Source organism: Indicator indicator, chromosome 15, assembly GCF_027791375.1.
Source record: "Indicator indicator isolate 239-I01 chromosome 15, UM_Iind_1.1, whole genome shotgun sequence".
In the NCBI taxonomy this organism is placed as follows: Eukaryota; Metazoa; Chordata; class Aves; order Piciformes; family Indicatoridae; genus Indicator; species Indicator indicator.
Genome location: NC_072024.1, coordinates 14,615,777 through 14,640,226, shown reverse-complemented (window position 1 = coordinate 14,640,226; position 24,450 = coordinate 14,615,777). Strand labels below are relative to the sequence as shown.

The 24,450-nt window shown below is 38.6% G+C and overlaps 1 protein-coding gene across 1 annotated transcript in view; it reads right to left on the bottom strand.

Moving 5' to 3' along the window:
- The window catches only part of TASOR (transcription activation suppressor), a 30,471-nt gene extending 16,093 nt beyond the window's left edge, over positions 1–14,378 (bottom strand). The window contains exons 1-9 of the mRNA XM_054387699.1: positions 13,994–14,378; positions 6,716–6,861; positions 5,220–5,312; positions 4,174–4,246; positions 2,724–2,815; positions 2,264–2,422; positions 1,464–1,591; positions 783–814; positions 13–118 (exon numbers count right to left, since the gene is read on the bottom strand). Coding sequence (XP_054243674.1) covers positions 13–118; positions 783–814; positions 1,464–1,591; positions 2,264–2,422; positions 2,724–2,815; positions 4,174–4,246; positions 5,220–5,312; positions 6,716–6,861; positions 13,994–14,378 — 1,214 coding nt within the window. The remainder of the gene's footprint in view (positions 1–12; positions 119–782; positions 815–1,463; positions 1,592–2,263; positions 2,423–2,723; positions 2,816–4,173; positions 4,247–5,219; positions 5,313–6,715; positions 6,862–13,993) is intronic.
- Positions 14,379–24,450: the final 10,072 nt, after the last annotated feature.

Below are 24,450 nucleotides of genomic sequence, written 5' to 3'. Positions count from 1 at the left end.
GGTTATACTCACAGCTTGCAGGGAAGGAATGAACGTACTGCTGATTTCACAGAAACATGGCACAAAAGTTTGCCTTTATTCCAAAGCTGTCCCCTCCATAACGTATAGTTAGACTTATCTAAAGTAAGATGGAGGAAGAAAGATGAAAAGAAACCACTTGGTAGGTAGGGCAGAAAAGAGGCTACTGAATCTGAATTTAGGGGAAGTTTCATATTAATACCAGACAATAATATGTTAAATGGTAACAAAAAGGGTGTTTACAGCCCTCTACTATTTCGACCTGCTCTGAGCAGAGTAAAGGAGATCGGTATGTTACCTCTACTTGTCTAATACAAGAACCCTTGTACTAGATACCCCTGATGCCAACATCTGTGAAATAATACCCTCTTTCCTTACTTCAACTGTCAACCATTTTCATATTAATATTCTGTTAAATAAGGCTCAAAAGGAAAGCAGGACTGAGGATCGTATTATTTGAAATGCCATTGAACGGGAGATACAGCAACAGAAGGTAACATCCTACTATGCTGTACGTAGAAAAGGAGGGGGGAAAAGACTTGATTTTGTTGAGTTCTGGTTTGTTTGGGGAAAAGATGCACATTAAGATGCTTGTTCCATCATGCAGTATCAAGAAGAGATGTCTGCAATCAGTATTGTACAGGACAGAACTCAGGTATGTAGTCAGCACAACTGAACTTGTTAAAAACACAATTATACAGAGAAAAAAGTCCAAACCCTTCCGTGTCTGTAGCATAAAAGTAGTACTTCCAATTCGTGTTTACCTGTACTTCTATCTGTGTTGAAGCTGTTTGTTCTAAAAACAAACAAACAAAAAGATAGAATGACTAGGTTGAGACAAACTTCTGGCTGCTCAATTTTACATTAAAGGTACTTTATCAGTCTAACAAACTAGCAGCACTGACAATTCACTCTCTAACCTAAAGCTGTCACTGATGCAGCATCTTGTGCTATTTTTGGTATCTTGGTAACTATTTTTAACACTACATAGTACAGTCCCCACATGTGGATGCCTTCCTATCAGCATAGGTATCGTGTCTATCATCAACTGTCTGTTTAGATATTTTTTCCACATGCAACATGACATCATCAGTCAAGAGTTCAGTGACAAAGAACATAGAGTATTTATTTCAGAATACCAAGCAAGATAATGCTTTCAATGTTTTTGTCTGAAAACTTCCTCAGTTAAAACAAACAAACAAAAAAATCCCCCCAAAAACCCCATCACTATACATGGATTACACCTACTCAGAAGCTGAGGTGAAAAAACGCAGTAGAATTGCTTCCTACAGGGGCCAGCCTACTACCTAAAACAAATTTCATCACCTCTTGGTCTGCATTAAGAGTTTCAGCAGTGTTCATCTAGACCAGTTCTAAGCTACTGCCAACAGCTATGAATTCTTCATGCAGCATGCAGTCTTTCTAGAACTCATTTCCTTTCTTACCTGGATGGGGACAGGAATTTTGGTACTTGCACCATTTCATCTTTATAAGTAAATGAAACAACAGCATAAGGACAAACATGTCTTGGTCTTCGCCTTATCTCATCAAAGCCATATTCATAAAAATAGTACTAGAAAAAGAATTGAACACAATGTTACATTAGAGAGTTGATTAACTGTATTTCACGAATATGCTAACAATCCATGACCTTTGTTCACTGGAAGGTATACTATGTTTCACAGGAAAAGCTTACAAAATATACCTCATGATTAGTTATTTAAAGAAACAAGAGAAGTTTGTTTCAAATCCAAAAAGAAGGAAAAAACCCAACAAAACAACTCACAAACCTAAAGAAAAAAAAAAAGGAAAAAAAAAAGGGGGGGGAAAAAGTGGTTCTTTCTTAGCCAATGCTTTCCTTCTGAACAGACTCACTTAACGCCCACTAGCCAATTCTACTTTCACAATTCAAACTCCACACATTATCACCTCTCCTCCCTGGCCTACATTCCAGTTTCCCATGTACATGCTCTAGCTGTTTCCTGTTCCACCTACATCCTAATCTGAAGGAGACCTTCCCCATCACGTCTCCTGTATACACAAGGGAAACAGGATAGGCTAACATGTTTTTCCTGTTACTTCTAATGCAGGCATCTGTGGGCTGCTAACATACACCAGACTGCAGCTTTACAGGCCATGTTTGTATTCTTATAGCTTCAGTGATTTTTATCGCCATCATTTCCAAAGTTCTGTTTATAAAGTTTTTCCATAAGTAGTAGTTAGCACACGCTCAACATCCCTATACCTGAGTAAGTTCATAGGCTCGATAAGCCAACAAGGAGGTTACTTTATTTGCATTCTTTGAAACATGACACTCATGCTTTGGTGTTGGCTCTAATGCACTCTTTACAGTTGATTCCATTGCTTTCATACCAATGTGGTCATATATGCTTTTCATTTTTCCCTGTAAAAGAGAAGATTTGTAAGCATAATAAACTCTTTACCTGAAGAGCAGAGAAATGAAAACAGGCTATTAAAAAGGTAATTTATAGAAGTACATGATTTTCATACTTTCAAGGAAAACAAGACATTTTTGCTTTTTATAAAAATCTATTGTGATTTATTTAAGCTCAGTGTCAACATAGACTTTAAATCTGGTAGGGTTCTCCTGTCTCTATAAGCAAATAATTGTGTAAATGGAGGTTGAATAAATTAGATTATCAGTAGACACTATAATATTTCAAGAATAAGTAGGATAAACTTACCTTGATAATTTTAAAAACAATCACATCTCCAGTTGCTCCAGCTTCTAGAGGATTAGGCTGCAATAGATCAGCATACCTGGAAATATACACACCTGAGAGGGGTACACAAAAAACCCCAACACATTAATATTAAATATTAATATTTATTATTAATACTGAGTATTAAAACATTATTAGAAGTTTAAGAAGCATTACATAGGATTAAAGCTCAATGTATACAAGCAACAAAGATTCATTCTATCATTTTTGGAGCATGGTCAGGGTAAGGGAATGTTCGTAATTTGTAACTTCAGAAGAGCAAAGTGTTTACTTACACCAACTGCACTACAAGACACGGAAGTAAAACATGGACACAAGCTCAGTTTGAAAGAGCACACCCACACTACTGACAACGTTGTGACCAAGAAGACAAGCCCTGCCCGAAGGCTATACAGAGACTGCTTTCTGGAATAGCCATACAGTGTTGTATTGCACAATGGTATAATTGAGAAATAAGGCAGGAAAACACTAGCATTTTCAGCAATCTTCCGTCCTACACTGTTGACAAAATTCCACTGCTTTGGAATCATTAACTGACACTCAAACAGAAAAGTAAAACAATTTCTTGCTTTTCAACACTTGTGATAATTTCATAGATTTTAAGGCCTCCCACTGTCATTTGTTGGTCAGGCTGACCACCTCAGATCAACCTGTAACTAAACTCAGGTATTCAGAAAAGCATTCGTTTTGCTTAGGTTCTTCTCATTCCAAGTCTGTTTTTAACTGCTTTGATTTATACATTGCTCCAGAACCTTTACGAGCTAACCCAGTAAAATGTTGTATGTCCATATACCTCTGTTTTCTCCACCTTCTATCTGTTCTGCTTTCAACATTCATATTATCACCTCTGTAGCACATTACTCTTACAAAATTATTTCATCATCTATTTGAAAAGTTTTGCAAAAGGAACTCTGCATCTTGCACTTTCAAATCTCGTAACACCTAGTGACTCTTCCAAGTCTCCAATTTATCTATGCTCTTTGTGGATTTAAGAGCTTTAGTTTTATTTACACCAAGACTATGCTGAGCTACTATTACCATTAGGTATTTCTGAACACACACACACACACACACACACACGTATATATGTATCTACAAACACAGAAAAGCACACAGCCAGAGACTGCATTAGTTCTTTAGCCTCCCAGTTTTACTGAGAGGACATGATACACTGCTTTGTCTTCAGCCAAAATGAGAATTGGGTCTTCCCTTCAGGAAAAGAATTTATATGAACTAGTGAAAACCAGAGTTATGAAATAACATTCTGATGTCAACGTACTTTGCTAAAAATACGTAGCTGTGATGTTCCTGCAGTAAGTAAGAGAAAAAGGACTCAAAGTTTACACAACTGCATCACACAGTCTGCCAACTCATAGAATAACACCAGCACATAGAATCAAAGGATAGTTACCCATGGAAGGGGTGCCAAGAATTGATATTTTGGAGTGGCCCACCTGCAGCCCCTTTTCACATATGTTTTGGATCTGAAAAGAACAGACATTTTTCAAAAGGAAATCTATCAGGAAAGCCAGAATACAAACAGATCAAACAGTGACAAACAATTGAGAATTTTAATTAGGTAACTAAAAAAAAAAAAACCTCAAACAAAAAAACAACCAACCAAATGAAACAAAAACAAACAGAAAACCACATGAAAACAACCCCCCTAAAGCCCCTTACAAATCAAACTACTCAGTCAAGAGTCAAAACTGATCTGAACTGCTACAAACTGTACTGTGTTCAAGTCACTCAGAATGAAGCAGTTACACTGATCCACTCATATCTTCAAAAAAGCAGCGTCCTTAAATGCATTTCTATGAATATTACTTGTGTTTAGTACACAATACAGAAGTAAATCTGTCAAATCATTAAATACTTGAGAAATCTTGAATCTGTAACAGCAGAAAAAAGCATAGAAATTCACTTTGTCACTTTTCTAAAAACATACGAAGAAAGAAGAAACACAAAAGATAAAGTCCATTTTCTAATGTTACAGGTTACCTTTTCCTTAAGGTAACCTCTTCTTGATACAAAAGGAACCCCCACAATGCAAACAAAAAAACACCAAAAAAACTCAGCCACAACCCTGCCCCCAAAAACCCACACCAAAAGCCGACTGGAATGAAAATACTTAACATTCCTTTTCAATTAATAAAACCAAAAAAATCCAAAACCACAAAACCAATAAAAAGTCCACATGCCATCCTGAAACATCTATCCTTCAATTCCCAAAACAGAGCCTACTCTAGAGAAGGTACTTCACAGAAACATGTAAAAGGAGCAGCTTAAATAGTAGAAAATAAAATAGTAAAACAATGACATAATATTGTATCTCTTTCCTATGCCTCAATCCCTTCCAGTGATGAATTTTGAAAAAATAACTTAAACATTATTAAGTCAATAAACTGTTTACTTGGTTAAAAAAAATAAAAAAGCTCTTAAGTTTTGTTTTCTCACCTGAGGTCGATCAACCATCAAAAATGCATAGGTTTCAGAAAGCTCTTTTTCTAGGCGGCCCTCAAATTTCAGCTCTCTGCGTTTTTCTGTGAACTGTTATTGCAAAAAGTTCTTAACACACATAGAGAGATGACTACTGTCACATCCAAGTGTCAATGTTTTAAGGCACCACATATGTTAGCAGATACAAATGTATAAAACCAATCTAAAGCTAATTCAAACGAGTCTATAGGATGCTAAAATTAAATTTCAAACAACTTTTATCTGTAGGAAATATCATTGACTTAATCTGCCCAAATACTAATTTAAGGAAGAGACACTCTTCAAGCAGTACTACTGTGCAGTGTGATCTTGGCAGCATAACTATCTAGAAGCATCCAGCTTAGTGCCTTTCATAGCACCTCTGAAATTCTAGAAATAAACTTTTTCTCTTCTTCAGAAACAGCTCATTAACCCTTATGGTGAGCATGTACCTTTGAAGTTGCACTTCACTGCAAGAGCTGGTTTTCAGCACTGGCAAAACTCCATATATGATTGTTTTTGGCACTGAAAACTTATTTCAGATACAAAGGAAAGCCAAGGCTGGATTTCAGAGACACCACGCAAACAGCAGCGTAAGTCCTTCAACCAAGCTGCTCCACTTAATGGTTCAAGTAATCAATTCAGGAATTTCTTCTTGGAGAACAACAAAATTACTGAGACTATGTAAATTTAGTATGAGAAAAATATTTCAATCTTAAGTTTCACAGGAAGCATACATAAAAACTAAGGTTGGTTGGTTGGTTTGTTTAAATAACCAAATTCAGAGACGAGTAGTACCAAATACAGTTTCTCTTTTTAGTCTTTTTTGAGTATCTGGCAGACTATATTTTGTGTCTATGTTGTAATAAAGTTGCCTGAAACATAGCAGCTTACATTTTGTGAGATCATAGAATCATAGTATAGTCTGGGTTGGAAGGGACCTCCCATGGTCTAGTCCAGTCCCTCTGCAGTAAGCAGGGATATCTTCAACTAGACCAGGTTGCCCAGAGCCCTGTCAAGCCTCACTGTATCTCCAGGGATAGGGCCTCAACTACCTCCCTAGGCAACATATTCCTGTCTTCCATCATCCTCACAGTAAAGAAGTTTTTCCTAACATCCAATCTAAATCTACTCTTCTCTAATTTGAAGCCACTGCCCTTCATCCTTGTTACCACAGACCTTTGTAAACAGTCTCTCTCCATCCTTCTTGTAGGCCCCCTTGAGGTGCTGGAAGGCCACTATTAGGTCTCCCCATTGCCTTCTCTTCTCCAGGCTGAACAACCCCAGCTCAATTAGCCTGTCTTCATAGCAGAGGTGTTCCAACCCCCTGATCATTTTTATGGCCCGTTCGCAGTTAAGTATCAAGCACATATATAGAAAATAATCTCCAGGTCTTTGCCGCTAGACTCAGGAAAAATATTAAATGCTATTTGACTTGTAACTTATCCATAAAGAGAAGCCACAAACATACTCACTTCCTTTTCCAACAGTACATTATGAACTAAGCTGGCTTTCTTGTAATTAAAATTGGACACTGAATTTGGCTCCAAGTAAGATGAATGCAGAATCTTCACAATATCCTCAAATTCCCGAGAGCCTACAGTTACTGGCTGAAAGAGTCCTAGAAAAGAGAAGGAATAAAATAATAAGGTCCAAAACCCATCTAAAAAGAAATCTAAAATTCTCCAGTTCATTGTTTATGTAAAAAGACAAAATCCAGAACACCTAAAATATCTGCAAAAGATGGAACTTAAGCTAGAAAGTTTAACTTAAAGTTGCCTAGCATCTTTAAAAATTATGTTTCTTTATGCTTTTTTAATATTACTCTTCAACATCTGGCTCTCTCAAGTCCATATGAGAGGCACCTCAAATCTGAATTTACCCTATGAAAGCATCTGATACGTAGTGCAAAACACTAATTAACTTCCAGAACTTTAATTAAACTAATTAGCTCTTTGAATTAAGAACCAGGAACAAATTGTTCTAATAAAAACCTCACGACAGCTTCTTACTTAGCATCTCATAAGAACTGCTAGAGGGGATTTTATTTGCTTATGGTAATTGGGCTAAATATGAATAAATGCAGTACTGTCTTAAGGATTGCAATAAACTCTGATCATCAAAACCCACACTGCCTATGCTCATGCTTTATGATCTTATTCTGTACAGTAACTGCTTTGAAAGGAAGGCCCTTCATTTCCTGTACAATTTCACCTTCTGGGAAAACATTTGCTTAAGTTCACACACTGATCTGTTCCTCTCCCCAGGCTTCATTATTTGTGTTTGAGTACTGAAAGCGACAACTTGTCAGACAAGAACCAAGAGTGAGCCACCAGAGAATGTGAGCATACACTCTGAGTAATTGTCTAGGAAAAGAATACTTCTGGGGCAACTGTAGCTCAGCACGGCAGGTAGTTTGAAAGTACATTATTTTTGTGGTATTTGCAAACTGCAGACAGTAAATATTCCCAGCAGACATTCTTGAGACTGCTTTTGCTCCTTCTGTAGGAGGGCCTGTTTCTCTTGACAAAAACAAACAGCCAGAAGACCACCACCTGAAATCACTAGAAGACACAGTAGTTAGGAATGAACTACGGCAGTACTAGTCTCACATAGAAGACAATTTACCATTATTCTAGCAGCAAATTTAATTACCTCTTCATTAAATAATATGGTACTAGATTTAGACAGAAACCTTTCCTTGTTTGCAAGAAGTATTTACTGCATTAATCTCAATGGAAATGTTCTAAATGAAAACTGACCTGCTTTATCTAGTAAAAGCTGCATTTAGACACTCACTTTATAACGTAATGCCACCAAACTAAGCAAGGCAATGATTCTAACACCAGCAATGAGTAAGTGATGTAAGAGTAGAAGTCATGAAAGTAATTAAAAACCCATTCTTACATAAGATCTTTTTTAGTAACACCTTCATTCTTGAAAGGCTGACAGCAATATGGGAGGAAAGATAATTGGAAGTGAATGAAGTTCTCAATATTACAAAGACTTAAAGCACTTGTACTGAAAAAGAGAAACACTTACTAGTAAAACATAAAACAAGCCTACTGCCAGATACACACACACTGGAAAATTACCTCCTGGCCCACTCCATCTTCCACACACCTCTTACATATTTCTTACAAGTTCTTAACCTCCAGTGTTGCGTAGTGCATGAGTTTTGCATGAGCAGATGAGTTTCACACCTGTTCCTCTTTATCTAAAAGGACTAGTTAAGGCAGAAGATCACAAACACCACCGCACAGAAACACATGCGCAGCCAAACCCAGCCTATTTGTTCTATCTTGAGCCCAGGCAATCAGAAAACTCTGCAAGACCAGCTCAAGAATGATCACAAACCATATAAAACACCTTGCTACATCCCAGATGCAAATCCAGAGACATATTAGTGGCTCAAGATCCTGTCAGCCATTCAAACACTGTCAACTACATTCCCATTTTCTGCTTTGTGGGAAGTTGTCATGAGTGAACTGAAATAAAATGGCCCAAGAAAAGCAAGTCCCCCTGTTCTTCAGATAGGAAGAACCTACGTCAGCTACAACATATGCTATACTACAGCCTTCAATTAGGGAGAACCTGCATAAACCACTATACAACTAGCTCTCAAGAGATTTAGGGAAAAGCTCTACCTAATGCTTTAAATTATAGAACACAGCAAATTACAGATTTTTTTTTTTAATTAAGATTGTTGTGGGTTGATTTTTTTTTTCAATTTCTTAGCAGAGAATAGAAAGCAGGCTTTACTACTATTATAGAATCACATTGTTACTTATTATTCAATACGTATGTAAATATTATATAAAATTATATGCAAATATTATATAAATATATATACGTTCTTGTACTTCACCAAATTTATACCTCGAACACACCATCTAAGCATACCAGAGATACTATCCAAGCTACAAAGGCTGTTGCTACCTTTGTAGTAAAGAGATCGAACCTGAAGTATTTTGAAGTATGGGGCCACGAAAGTAACTTTTGCAATTCCAAATTGAGAATAGGCAGAACATCAAAATAAGACTGACTCCACCTAGATGATCAAGTCAGTGTAAGAATAAGACATCCACCTTTTAGTAAGAAAATGCTTAATAATCCAAAAGCTTCATAGAAAACACGATTTCTTTGATGTGCACTGTCCACTCAATACAAAGTGAACAAGAACAGCAACTACACATAGTCTGGTCTTAGTTTACTTCATGCATGAATTAAAAAGAACTGGCTTCATGATCAGACATCATCCACTGAGATAAAAGGATCAGGAATGAAATTTGTTGAATGTATAATCCTTATAGAAGTCATACATTATTTAAATTTTGAAGAGTCTAAATAAACTACAGATTTTATCACCAAAACCTATGGTCTGCCTGTTATCTTTTCATATACAATACCAGTTTACAATGCACACTTAGTCTGAGAACCAGACAGCATCCACTATGCATTTCTTCTTCAGGGGTAGCCTAATTCTGTATCTACTGCATTCTACTTCTGTTGCCAAATGACGGATTGAGCAAGGAATATCTGGCACAGTGACTGCAAGACAGCACTGTAATTATCAGGCAAAAAAATCAAAGTAAAAATTCTGAATTTCAGGTAAACTTTTATCTACAACAATCAAGTTTTTGAATGTAAGGGATAAAGGTAGGTTTGTTTTTTGCCTTCTTCAAGTATGACTCCTCAAACACACTCATCATATACTTTGTGCCAGGCTTAATCTACTTCCAATTATTCCAAAACTTGAGGCACTGCAGGCTTCAGGTTCTTACTTAAAAAAAAAAAAAAAAAATTACATGTTAAGTAGCAAGGCAAAGTTTTACAATTCCTCATCTAAGCACTGGTGCCAAAGCAGAGGTATTTTCTAACAGGTTAAGGGCCTGCACTTCATTTAAAGGAGTTCAAAGTAAGAACAAAATAATAACAAAAAGTACTGAACTAGACCTCCTAGAGCTCCATACTCATGGGAAAAGGATGAGATTGTTATCCCCAATCCTACATCACTTCGAAGGCCAGTAGTGTGTACATGTACTTGTCAGGGTCACTGTACAAATCTGATGTGGGTACCTTTATTGACTCATTGAACTAGACAGTGATTTATGTAAGGATACATTGCAGCATCCTTCTAACACACACTGGTAAACTACTGTGGGTTTTGCTGGCTTGCTCTGAGCAAGCAAAATTAAGTAAATGAACACTGGTTTTGCTCAGTTTCTACCCAGTGTACTGGAACCTACAGATGTATTTTTAGGTGGAAACTCATTTTAGCTAATACAGTAGGGACATTAGACTGGATGCTTGGGAGCATGTAATTCACTAGAGGCTTTAAGTTTCTCTTTTATTGCTGTCTGATGCTTCAACTTCAGAAAATTCATTTTGGAGGTAGCATGTTTTTGGTTGGGGTTTTTGTCAGAGTGTGAATAAGATGGCAGAGAAATTCTTTTTATGGAACTCTGAACTAACTTTTAAGCAAAGATAAGTAAATTATGTCTTTTATTATCAGGTAAATTGGCAGAATGCTAGCACTCTTCACAAACAAGTGCTTCTGCTACAAAAACTCCATTGAGAAGCACAATTAAGTCTTAACAAATGAAGACCAAAATCTGTTGTGTTAATGAACCAGAACGCTGCTACGTTTACCATGTTTTTTCTTCCAGACAAAAACGTCTTTTGTCCTCAAAAGGCCTACATGGTTATCAAGGATTGCTTCATGAAATCCTCATGTAGAAGTATCAAGCACCAAATACGATATATGCAACTCTACCAAAGATACAGAAAATTAGAAGACAAAGAACAAGGCAAAATGAACCCTCAAACACTGTTAAGTAGAAAAGGGACAACCTAGACTGCCAGGCAAGTACTGCTGACTTCTATAGATAAAAACAAGACCTTTTTCTGCCACTCATCTGAAGAAGAGTAGTCATCTCCTAGCTTTGTAGGCTATGGAAAAAAAGTCCAACCACAACCAACCAACCCCTTTAGAGATTGGTTGATACTTGAGCATATTTTCTAGAACTACTCAAGCGTTTGCTCAGAGAGTTAAAAAATGCACTTCCAGTGCTGTATCTTGAAAATCTGTTCCTCATCCTATTGAAAAAAAGATCTCTCGAAGTTTCAGGCAGACTCAGAACCCGAGAAGATCTGACAATTAAATCAAAAGAGGCCATGACAACAGGCTCTAGTACTAACACTTAAAAAAACAAAACAAAACAAAAGAGCTACTCAGGAGAGTGTAACACTATTGCTAAACGGTATGTACCAAGAAATCAGAAACTCATTTCAAGACAGTTCCAAGTAGAAAAACAAATGCATGCACACCTTAAAAAAAACCCAATCCTGCAGCCAACCTTTTTTAGTCTCGCTTCCTTAATTCTTCCACTACGAAACAAGGAAGTGACAACTATCCACAACTAGTTTTAAGTATGTTTCCTCCAGATGCACTTCAACTCTTCTGTTGACTTTCAATCCCTCCTTAGTCGCCAAATAGAGGTGGATAAAATTTCAGAAAACCTAAATAAGCAGCTAAAGATAGGATTTTTCCCTTACATTTTCGCTTCACAGATTCAGTATTTAATTGCTTCACAATCAGAAGTTGCTCCTGAAACACCTCTTGGGGCTTAGGAAAAAAAAAAAAAAAAAGAAGAAAAATGACCAAAGAAATAACCCCATGCAAATAACAAAGCCATCTGATGCAGATTTCATCTTTCGGACACGACATATTAGTCTTTGCATCAAATCAGCAAGTATCTCTCCAGATGACATGTCGACGACTAAAATGGAGATTTCAAAAACAGAACAAGGGCAATTCCCAATAGAGGAAGGCTGGAAGAATTTTGCACGTGTATTGCTTCTAGCCAAGAGAGCTCTTTTGAGAAGGACAGGGGATATTCTGATTTTGTATCAGACAAGCTGTACTCGAGTACCAGTAACAAGCATGCTGTAAGCACATGCTGGTAAAACGTCACACAATCAGTGCACTGCTAATCTTCTAGTTTAGTTTCAAAACTGAATTAATTCTACCACTTCTCAAATTACAATTCTAATTCCAATACCAACTTGGTGGTTGTCAAAGATCATGTTGGCAGTTTTTATGCTAGTGCACTTCTTCTAGTTTTGCCTAGGATACTCTCTAACATCACTTCATGTTATGATATCACATGGTGCAAGACCAAGGATCAGCAACCACAAGCAACTGTAAGCCTGCAACCACCATGAGCAGAATAGAGAAAGGTCTGGTATGAGAACTTTGGAAACTGTTAGTTGCCAGTAAGGTTAAAATGCCCAAGCAGCTTCCTGCAAGCTGAAAGACAGACAAGTGCACTAAAAAGTGAGCCCCTGAGAATGCGTCAAATGAACCTGACATTTGCAAGCGAATTTCAGAAGTAGGGCAAGACTGGCTTTCCCCTTCTACCCTAGCAGCCACAGAACCCTGATGTTTGAACTTCATGTTCTAGAACTTTTTATACACCGCAGATGGTTCTGCACAAGCAAATGATGAATTCACATGACGCAAGGGTGTTTTGCAGGTTTTCGTTCACATTGGAACTGAATGCTAGAAGAACTTCAAGTCTGTGCTTAAGCACCACAGGTCTGAGGTATATTTAAAAGTATTCAAATATGACCTCGCTTGTGTCTGACAGATGAAGTACAAGTCACCACGTTTTATTCAGACATTTTTTTGTCAGATGAATAACAAGATACTCCTTTTTTCTGCCAAATCAACCCAGTCCTTTTCACAGTGAATCTCTGCCAGACTTGTATGCCCCCTCTGCAGGGTGGCAAAAGGGAAGGAAAAAAAGGACATCACTGTCAAAAATGGAAAGAGGGACAAAGAACACTGGATAATGAAATAAACCTACCTTCATCTTTTCCTTACATTTCAAGAAGTTAGATGTTAAGACTCTTCTCTGAAAAACTATAAGCCTGGATATGAACAGATACTTTTTGTGATACTTACTAGGTTACTGATCTCATGTTGCAAAAGATCAAGATCTGAAAGAAGTTTCAGGGAGAAAATGAAAGATAGGCAAAAGCCAATGGAGTCTCATGAAAAGTAAGAAATGCTTTTAGAGGCTTTTAAAGGATGAGTTACTCGAAAACAACAACAAAAAAGAAACCCCGGACGCCTGGAAAAAGAATGCTTCCAAGATGAGGCACGTGAATGTGGGATACTCATTTCCTTCCTGCAAAGATATTTCACTAGATAAGAACAGTCTTCTGTATGTCATCAATGAAGAACAGCTGTACCCAGTGTTTGCTAGACTACCCTGCACAGGATTACACCCCTCTCCAGCAGAGAGGTCAAGGGGGAAGAGAAAAGCGAACCATCTTCTCTGAATGTCCGTGTTCCAGAGAACCATCTTCTCTGCATGCGACTGCATCTCCAGAAGCAGAGCGAGGATCAGCACTCAAGCCCACCCTGATCGCATCCAGCTTTTCTTTCCTTTTAAGGCAACAATCGGAAATTCACGCCGAGTTTTGTGGGTTTGTTTTTTTTTTTTTTCCTCCTCCTTGCGATAAAATAAAAACTATAAAGAGGGAGAGGTAAGGAGAGGAAAGAATGTAAAAGCCTGACGCTAAAAATCTTATCCCCAGCAGCGTCGGTAGTTCGAGCCATGCCACAGCCTCCTCCACACCCGCAGGATTTTGCATGCAGTTGTGTGAGGTGCGTAAAGAGCCTGCCTAATGAACAAGATGAACGGGGAGTGAGGGAGAGAAAGGAGGGAAACGGAAGGAACAACCTTTCTTTTCTCTGCTCTTCCTGGGTATCTGAAAGTTCCTCCTAACAGGCAGGTCTTCTGGGGGCTTAGGGAGAGCGGGTGGCCGCCGCGACACACCGCTGGGCAGCTGCTGCTGTTGTTCATTTGCCGTTGAGATGCTGTTCCTGCGCTGGCTGCTGCTAGTGATGCTGAGGTTTGGGGGGACCTTGTCCACTGCAGCAACAGCACCCAGCAGCAGCGCCTCTTCAGTGCTACTGCTCTCAGATCGTCCGCCATATTGCGTGGTGTCCTCAGCGGTTCCTGTTCTATTACTCTCCACACCGAGGAGGCCCGCGCTGCTCTTCTCCGTCCGCTGATGCTTCTCCGGCTCCATCTCGCCACTAATGGGGATCACGGCATCCACCATTCGCTCCAGCGCCGAGAAAAGAGCACGACATGCTGCGACTTCTCTTTCTCCTCCAACAGACAACCCCTTCCCCGGCGTTATGTACCGTTCGCTGCCGTTATCGCTCGTTTCACTGCAGCCCCTCCGCCCCGTCCCAGCACTCTAACATGGCGGCCGCACGCGCAGGGAGGAGGCGGGGCTAGAGGCAGCCCGCCTTAGCCAATCCATTCGCGGCACAGGTCGCAAGTAGGGGGCAGGACGCGCCTGCTTGCTCTCCGAGGTACCGCTGCTGGGCGCGCCGGCGGCTTCGGCGGCCCAGCCGTGTATAAAATGGTGGTAGCCCCCGCCGGGCGGAGCGAGGCCCGGACTGTCTGCAATTCATGAGAAGGGTTCTTCCTCTCGCAGACTCCCAGGATGAAGCGGAAGAAGCAACTCGCTTGTTTCCCTCCTACCAGCAGTGTGGGCGACAACTGGCAGCTCTTTCTACGATATCGCTGGAGGGAGGCCTGAAGCGAAGCCCCGGCGCCACCGAAGGGAGCGCTGGGCGGGGCAGGTCCCAGTGTCCGTCGCCGCTTGTGGCTAGGAGTGAAGCCGCCATTAAGCCCACGGTTCCTGTTCCGCCGGCACGGGGAAAGAGCGGGTCGGGTAGCAGGGTAGCGCTGGGGGGGCAGTGGGGCGTTTCACTTCAAGATAACGCCGCATGCTTCGACCTGCAGCTAGCAGACGGTACATCGCTTACCCGTGCAATAATGGGCACACTGGAACCGCGCTTAGCAAATTTACCCTTGCCTAGGCACGAATCCCGCGGGAGCGTTCCGGTCCCGTTACCCAACGGCCTGTCGCAGGAGACCGACTGGCCAGACATAGATCAGCTGCACAGGGCACACTCGCTGCCCTGCGAGGCAGCCGAGCCACGGAAGAAGTTGTCTCCACAGACTCTTAAGGAACAAAACGCAGCACTGGATAAAACTTTGACTGGATAAACCCTTTGACTTCGAAGAATAAAAATAATTAACCATGAAGGACAAGCAAAAATATCAACGTGCAAATAATGGAATTGATTAATCTCATGAATTGCAACAGCACCAAATATCTTGTCTCCCTCCCCGGCCCAATCCTTTATTTCGTGGGGGTGGGAGCGTGTACAAACACAAACTTTGTCTTTGGGCTAGCGTCCTCAGTGTAAGGAGCAATTCCAATTAATTGAGAATTACTGTACAAAGAGTATAAAAGAAGAGTTCTTACTGAATCTGTTTAAAACAGTACCAATATTGTTTGTTACACTTTTGAGGCCAATCTTAAATTGCAAAGGAAATGTGCATTATTACAAAGACTTCTAGGTTTAATTCTGTAGCTTCATCCGTCCTGTTTAATCAACTGCATGTAGGATCATGACATGACAGATTTCTATAGTAAGGGTTACATAAGTGACATTATGTTCCGTGGCTTGTAAAACTACAAATTGCTAGCAAGCTTCAGCAAGAAAAAGTGCAAGTATCAAACTACTTGACCTTTCTCAAAAATAATGTCTCATCAGTAGGATAAAGAATTGCAGATCAACTGAAGACAGTGTAATCAATTTTTTTACATTACCAAAGAGGAACATTTTTCAATGGCAGTGAAACCAAATGCTACAAGTGATTTTGGTCCTAGTCAAGCTAAGCCAGGAACTTTTTTCAGCAGATTTGCTAAGGAAACTAATGAGGGATTTATGCTGGGGATGCTTACGTGCAACATGTTTTTTCTGTCAGTGCTCGATCTGAGTAACAATGTGAAGCTATTAGATTTGTATACCTACAAAGAAAACAATACTGTATTTATGTGCAGAGGTGCTAACTTAAATTACTTCTCTTTAACACAGTCATTGTTCAGTCTGTTCTGTATTTTGCAATCAAAATAATACTAATGGTATTGCAATTAATCCTTGTTACGGATATAAATCAGCTTTTAAGGAAAAACAAGGCTTCAGATATAATGCAAATAACTGGTATTTCAAAACAATAAATAATGAAATTTCATTACATCTACGCAGTTGTTAGGTATTCTCAGTAAGATTTGTTGGATCCCTCTGCAGTACTTTAAAGTGTTGTTACCTCATGTTGTCCATCCTACACCAATATTGGAGGCCATTATCCAATCAGAAGGTTAACTTTTACTCACCTTTTACACCCCTTGCTGCAAATCTTAAAAGTTCTGGTAAAAGAAGGGTGTGAATATGTGAAAGCCAAAGAAAAGACCTTTTTGACAGATCCAGGGAACACACTAAATTGAAATGTACTGGCAAAACAACCTGTTCTTGCAGTGCCTAGGAAATACAACACTGGCTTAGTGTTTGTAAACTGTTTTTAAACACTGTTTAGTTTTACAAGTAACTAGGAGAACATTAAAAGCCCACCATGTGTTTGTTTAAAGCATAGCAGTGCTATAGTTGTTGAACAAGTGCACATATTCATCAGTTACTATGTGGCAATTGAACTTGCCCTGATAGACAAAGACCACAAGATTTGCTAACTCTGGTGAAAATACAAAAACATCTGCTGACACTGCTTGTTCTGGTGGATATCTGCTAACTTGGAGTAAACCCAACATCTGCTGATTTTGGTCACACCATGCTTACTGAAGCAGAAAACGAAAGAGGCAGCTTCCCGCTGTACCCTGAAACGAGACTCGAACTTTGATGGGTTACTCTGAACAGCACTTTATTGTGAGGGGTTAGCAGGAACAGCAGCGTTGGGTCACCTCCTCAGAGAGTGACCAAGAATCAGAGTACAACTATCTCTATATATGATTCTATCAACGCATACATAATCTTCAGAATTCTTAGAACTTTTGACAGAATTTCATAAACATTCAGTCTGTTCTCATTTGTTCTTCTTTCTTGTCAGGTTTTGAAACAACTTCTTTCTTTCTTGACCTTCCAAAACTGCATACTCTTTTTAAGTCGAGTGAGAGCTCAATGGCCACAGACAATGGTTATTCTTCAATGTTCCACCTGTCTCATTTTTTATCTATAGTTCAGTAGTCTAACAAGTAAAACTTTTACTCTACAAAGCAAGCAAGCTCTCGGGTGACCACATTTGTAATCTTGGGTTGGGGCTATACAGAGGTCATGAGCAGCTGAAAGTACATACCTAGAAACCTTAAATCTGTTCCCTTCTACACTTACACAACTGGCCACTGCTAGATCCTCATCTCGTCTGAAAGCTAACACCCTCAACCAGTGAAAATCAACATGACTGTATTTTTGACCATAGATGAAATTCAACTAGGTCATAAATGGAGTCCCACCAGAGGGCAAATTGAGTCAGTCCTCCTCAGAGTAGTGGGTCTGCAGTGTGGAACTCTGTCCTTGAGTTAGGATGCTGCCTGAAGTAACTCCTCAAGGTTGAGAGCCCTCATTCTTGATTAGTGACCAAAACACGTTTATGTAAGCTGTGCAGTTAATTACATTTGGCATCTGGAACATGTAGTTTACTAATGTTGTTAGATTATTAATTTTTTTTAATTAGAAAAAAATTACTTAGTTACCTTAAATCCTGATAACTGAAACTATTTAAATTGCCATCTTGAAAGCAATTAGCAAGCTTACATGCAAAGTTTTTCTTATTCAAATAAGAACTATTTTAACCTAGCATTTTATTTTATTGACTCTTGAGATTACCTATAAGTCAGAAAATATAAGTAACCTACCAAGTCACAAATGGTCTGGTGCTAACAGTGGCCTCCAGGGTGTTAAAAGAAGATGAACTAATAATTATTAGTTTCTTCTCAAGGAGTCTTTGGGTAGCCAGCCAAGTTTAAATAGGGTAATTAGTATCCATAAAGATAATATACATGAATTACAGAACCATAACACCAAATATTTATCTAATTGCAGAAACATGGTGTTGCAATTATCCAGAGGCAATAAACCCCACAAATGCAGTGTTCAACCTATGGATAAATTAAGACTGTCTCCCTGAGAATTTGATGTCCTGCCTCTGTGAGGACTCAGTGGTGGTAAAGATTGTACTACAAATGAGTTGATATATTAGCAGAATAATTTTGCTGTGCTTTACCTCATTCAAATAGAATTTCCATATACAAGAAACAAAATGGCAGTACCAGTCTAAGGTTTTTCAAGTCTGTGCTGATGCACAGTACATCTCCAAACATGCCAACCTGTTCTATTAAGTCTAAATTGGTGAAGCTGTTGAGATCACTTCCAGTATACCTGTTCAATATACAACTAGTTCAGTCGATCAGTACTTGGATTTGATTATATCTGGCTTGCCTTCATTCACAAATAAACAATAATACTACAGAGCTAAGGTGGTGTCCTCACTCTCATTTCACATACTCTTATTTCACACATACCCTTCCTTGTTGTAACTTGTAGGAACATGTCTAATGAGTCTTTTGTGCTGCATGAATCTAAAGCATCGTATGAAAGACTGCAGGAATGGCGTAGTTTTGTCTAGAAGGGAGAGGAGAAATAACAGCAGTTATCAAATATGGAAAAAGCTGTTGCAGAGGAGGAAATACTCTTTATATCCTTGATGGCTGCGATGAGGCTTAAATTGTATCTAATGAGATTTAAGTTAAATGTTAGGAAAAACTGTCTAGCAATAGACAGTCAAAGTGTCAGCAAACATGGGAAAATATGCTAAAGCTTGTTTACAAGTATTTAGTTATGTTCAATAACAAGAAATATGAACATCAGAAGCATGTATCATTACAAATCCAGACAACACATGGAGTCCTGCCTATTTACCAAGTAACACAGAAAGAAGTTTTCTTCATTTACCACTTGCTTTGAAAAGCTACTTCTTTGCAGTTGCACAAAGTTATGTAACGCATTAATTAACATAATCCTGGGAGAGATCATTACAAAAATTTCTAAATGTTACTTGATAAGTGATGTAACAGATGACAAGTGATATAGTAATCACTGTACCACTATGAATCTTAAATCCTGATAGACATAAAATAGCAAAAATCACAGTTCACAAAAACAAAGGTCCAATAAAAATCTTAGTTGCATACCCTGAAGTTAAAAAAAGGTTATGAAATCTGTCACCTTTCTCTCTACTATCTGTGGTTTGTGCTATTTGCCAAGCATTCAACCATGACTCCCTGGCTCGCACCATGTGGTTTCCCACCCAAGTACAAAGCAGCTGCAGATTCCTTTGATTCTGAAATCAGATTATACGGAATACATCAGTAATAAAGATTTATACTAGATAAATAGCCACAAAATAAAAGGCATTTATAAGGCAGGATTGCATAAGGCTCCATGCCTTAGGAACAAACTTGGTGCTTGCTCCAGATGTTAGTTCAGAATGCTTTTTGAAAGCAAACTTAGAAATACAAAATACTTTTTATTCTGATGTGCTGGTTTGAGGCCAGACAGATCCTCTCTTGCCCTGAGAGGGACAAAAGAATGAGACTCACACAAACAGATTGAAGAGTGATGGAAAGTTTAAATGGAAAAGCAATTGGTGAAACTTACAAAAAAACTACAAAGCATAGTGACAAGAATAACCCAAAGCATAGAGAGTCCCTTACGTAACACCCAAAAGCTTCCCAATTCTTTCCTTCTTCCCACCTGAGGGTCTACCCAAACCCCCCAGGGCTCTTTCTTTCCCCCCCATGGCTAGGCAAGTCTCAGGCTGGCCAGGTCTAAGACTGCCCCCCCCCCCCCTCCTTTCTCCTCCTGGCCTTAGGCCTAGACAGGCCTAAGAGGCCTTGAGATACTCCCCCACCGTTACCCGATAGGGAGCATCTCCCACAGGAGCAGAGAGGGAAGAGAGAGAGAGAGAATGACTTTGCAGCTGGATTTATAGGGCACAGGATTTATGGGTAGAAATACGCTGTTTCCTGTGTCCACCTTATTGGGTGGACATGTGAGACACCGGAGGTATAGCATATGTGGCAGCAACAGGAGGCACCCAGCCTAAACTGCCACATCTGAGCATATTGGCAATTTAAATAATTAGAAATTACTATTATACTTTTCAGAAATTAATCTAGTGATACAAAACATCTTACTCCTTCAAATGCTCGAGTGTGAATTTTGCGCTGAATAAATTTTATGTGCCAGGAGATCAAAGGCAGGATAACTGTAGCATTAAACTTTCTTCAAAGACCATGCAAAAAAAGGTACCTTCAAAAAATTCAGACAAAACTTACTTTACACATTACACAAAGAGCTTTGGTATTGTGTACCAGTCATGGAGAAAATACAGCTGTCATAGGAGAAGGTGAGATAAACTAGTGGTGTAGGTTGAACTTGTCTCTGTAAAGCCAGAGACTAGTAGCAAAAATTCACCTAGTACTTTTTTTTTAACAAATTTAGTGAAAGTCTTAAAATATTTACTTTCATTTAAAAAATACTTTCATTGTATAATTAATACATTTAATATCTTACAATGTTTAAATTTAATGCAATCAAATGAACTCTAGAAATTCACAATTATTTCCAGTAGATGGCAGCGTCAACCTGTAGAAGAGATTACACTAATTTACATACATATTTGTGAGTAAGCCTGAATTATGGAAGAACTGTCCACTCTGGGTCTGGAACCCACCGTTCAAAGGAAGGAAGGAAGTCTTCTTCCACATATGCAGAACTCCATTTGTGGCTCTGCTAGATCCAGAGAATCAAGACTATTGAGTGTCACGGCACCACCACAAAACATCATTTCCAAAAAGAGGTATCCATTAAATGGGTATCTAAAAGTTCTGATGCATCTTTCAAATTCTAGAATTTCTAAGAAACCTCTAGAAACCTAATTTCCACTATTACAGAGACATTCCTGAGGCAGTAACCCTGGTTCAGGTGAGTCATGCTGAATAGGACTCACCACTGTATCTTGTAGTTCAGCATTGATCTTATGCTTTACTCAGATTCTGACAACTGAGCTTCAGACTTTAACTAACCGCTCCTAGTGCCTCATACCAGACCTCTGTGTGTTCCAGGACAAACCTTCAGCCTTGCCTTGTTCTTTTCATTGCTGCACACCAAATCTAGGGATCAAAGACCACAGTTAGTTAAATTTTCTTTTTTAGTCTCAGAGAACCCACATTGTTCCAAGACTTCCAAGAGCATTCTCTTTGCTTACCTTTCTTTCTCAGTCACATTTTATGCTTTTACCTTTATTACTTCTGGCTCATGAGATCTTTCCACAAACCAAGACTACCGTGTCTGTACCGTGTCCACGTCAGGAATAAAAGAGCAGACAGGTTGCTGTCCCCTCATGGTGATCTTCTCAGGCTCTTCACTGCATTTTGCTTTTTACACACTTCCCCTGTTGTCATTCAGCTTCTTGCCATGGCACTATGCTTCCATCTGAGACCACAATGATCTCAGATCCCACAGACATCGAGTGTAAAAATGAGTTTTGAGTTGTCTCATTCACAGAAGCACTGTACATGCAGTGGTGGGTGACCTGAGGAATCAGAAGCAATTCTCTACATGAGAATCAGGCAGAGGCCCATGTGCACTGCATAGCTGCAGTATGCACAGCAGTTCACTGCTGCAGCTTTTCAGACTCCAGTCTGCTGCCACCAGGATTACTTACAGTAATGACTGCTTGGACACATCTACTTACATTATCTTTTCACTTTTCATTCATCATTTTACATTTTACCCATTGTTATGGGTACATACTGTCCATGCCCACCCTCCTCCCCTCCTACATGCCCAGCTGCAATCAAATGTCATTCTTTCAAAAGCAGTGGCATTTTAAAAGTGCTAGGACCAATGTAAGGTAAGCAAATGCAGAATAGTATTAGTCTTCTTAAACTGGAAGACTTATGCCTTAGGATTTGAGGGGAAAAAAAGGCAACAATATTAAGCTTTTAGATCGACTTGATTAGATCAGATCAGTAGCTAGGTGCATGCCAACTACAAAGCAAACCCAAAACACTTGCCCTGCAAGTGTGCTGAACAGGATGTTAAGTGGATTGCTAAACAATAGTAAACAAATGTAAATTACTCTGCTGTGATTCACTGCTGCTTGGTTGGTGGCTTTTTACATGCCCAGAAAATTCTCATCTCACTGTTGATCAGGAGACAGCAACTGATGCCAGGATGTTATTTTTATGTTCTATATACCTACTCAATTGATTATATAATACAAAACTGGAGAATGTGCTGAACTGAGTGCAGTGACTCGTTTCTTTGTTACTATTTCGTGTCTAGCAAATTAAATCCAAATATGTAATGCTTCCACTAGAATTAAAAATGGAAATGTTTGCCACAGGATTGGCCCCACTGTATGCACCATTAAAGTCCTTTTGTAGTCCTCTTGCACAACGAACCAAACTAAATAAAAATCAAAATGGTTTAATGTAATTTATTTGAAATGCTTCCAGAAAAGTTTAAGGCTATTATTAAAAAAAAGTCAATAAACACATTCATTCTTTCTCCTCTACCTGAAAACTTTACATGATCTTTGCTCTTTTAAACATGCTGCTGAACAGGTTTTATGAAAATGGTTCATCTTAATATGCCTTCCTAAGTCTTTTCTTTTGCAGTTTTCCTTTCATTTTCACTGGCATAATCATTCAGCTCTAAAAATGAAGCAGTTGAAATAAATTACAAAGCCTGAAATAGAAAAGAAAATGGACTTTTTAAAAAAACCAACAAACCATAAATACAGAAGGATGTTCTACAGGGTAAAAGTGATTATTTTTTTCAAAAATAAAAATACCTTGGTGTATATTGTTTATCTTCTTGTCACACAGATTTCTGTATGTGCATCAGCATATATATATATATGTAAGATACTTGACATAGTAAATTTTCTGTAAACTTGTAGAACACAAGAATGTTTTTGGCAATAACTTAACAGATTTTTTACTTTTGTTGTTACAAGTACTTTGCACAGGTTATCTTGTGTAATATCACAGATCATCTAAATTTATTAATATGTAATTTTCATAGCTTGCCATATAGAACTGGCATTATTTCTTACATTAAGAAATAAAATACTACCTAAGGATTCCTGAAAAGTAACAGGATGTTGAACCGAGTGTTTTAGACTGCATTTAGGTGACTCATCTATTTCTCATCATGATGAGTAGATTAATAAGCCACCAGAAAACACAGTAATATTTCCAATTACAGCATGAGATTAAATGCAACAAAAACTTTTAAAACAAAACTTGAGAAAAATATAAAGGATGTGATAACATCCTAAAGGAAAGGCAATTCCCTTTTTATTTAACTTTCTCTACATAATCCCATAGGGTATTTGTAGAGCACCATTTATATAAAATTATCAGTTTAAAAACCAACTACATGTAACTGTAAACAGACATTTACAGAAAATTAAATGTTTTAACATTAGTTTAGTGGTATTTCAAACCAACAGTGGAGGTCAGTGGAGTGCAAAATGCTGAAGAGGGCCTATTCACAAGCAAAAGCTTTTTTCCATTTTTATCCTGTTTGAGATAATATATATATCTATGGCACTGAAAGCAAACTACCAGCTTATTTACAAATACCCAGTATTCTCAGTATTTCATTTAATTCAGTGCTGGCTGTAGAGGTTTGGTTGCTTGACTTTTTTCAGTGGATTATTTTTAGCATTGCATACTTTGATAAATAAACCATAACATTATGCCGACTGCTTTAACTGAGCAGGTTTTACTGTGTTCAGTTGCTGGATCTTAGCATAATGCTTCATTTTGGAAAATTAATTCCTAAACTGCTTATATGGGCCTCTGTTGCAAGATTTGTTGGGTTTTTTTCTAATTTTTTTCCCCAAGGAAATACTTTTTCCTTCCTTGCCTTTATGAAAACTTACTAACTTGATACCCATCCTGAAACTCCATATTAAATCCACATCTTCAGCTGCCCCATCAGAGAGCAAATAAAGTACTTTAAAAGTTATGAAAAGATTCTTTATGTAATGCATATATGAACAGTAGTTTATAGATTCTGTTTACAGCAGGACATTGAGAATAACTGGTGAAGTACCTCTTTCATCCACCTTAGCTGTTTATGGAACGTAATCACAGGACATGAGTTGCAAGAGATTCCAGCTTATACAGATTGGCAGTTACAGTACTACTCTCATAGGTACAAATACAAGGAGGACTGCAT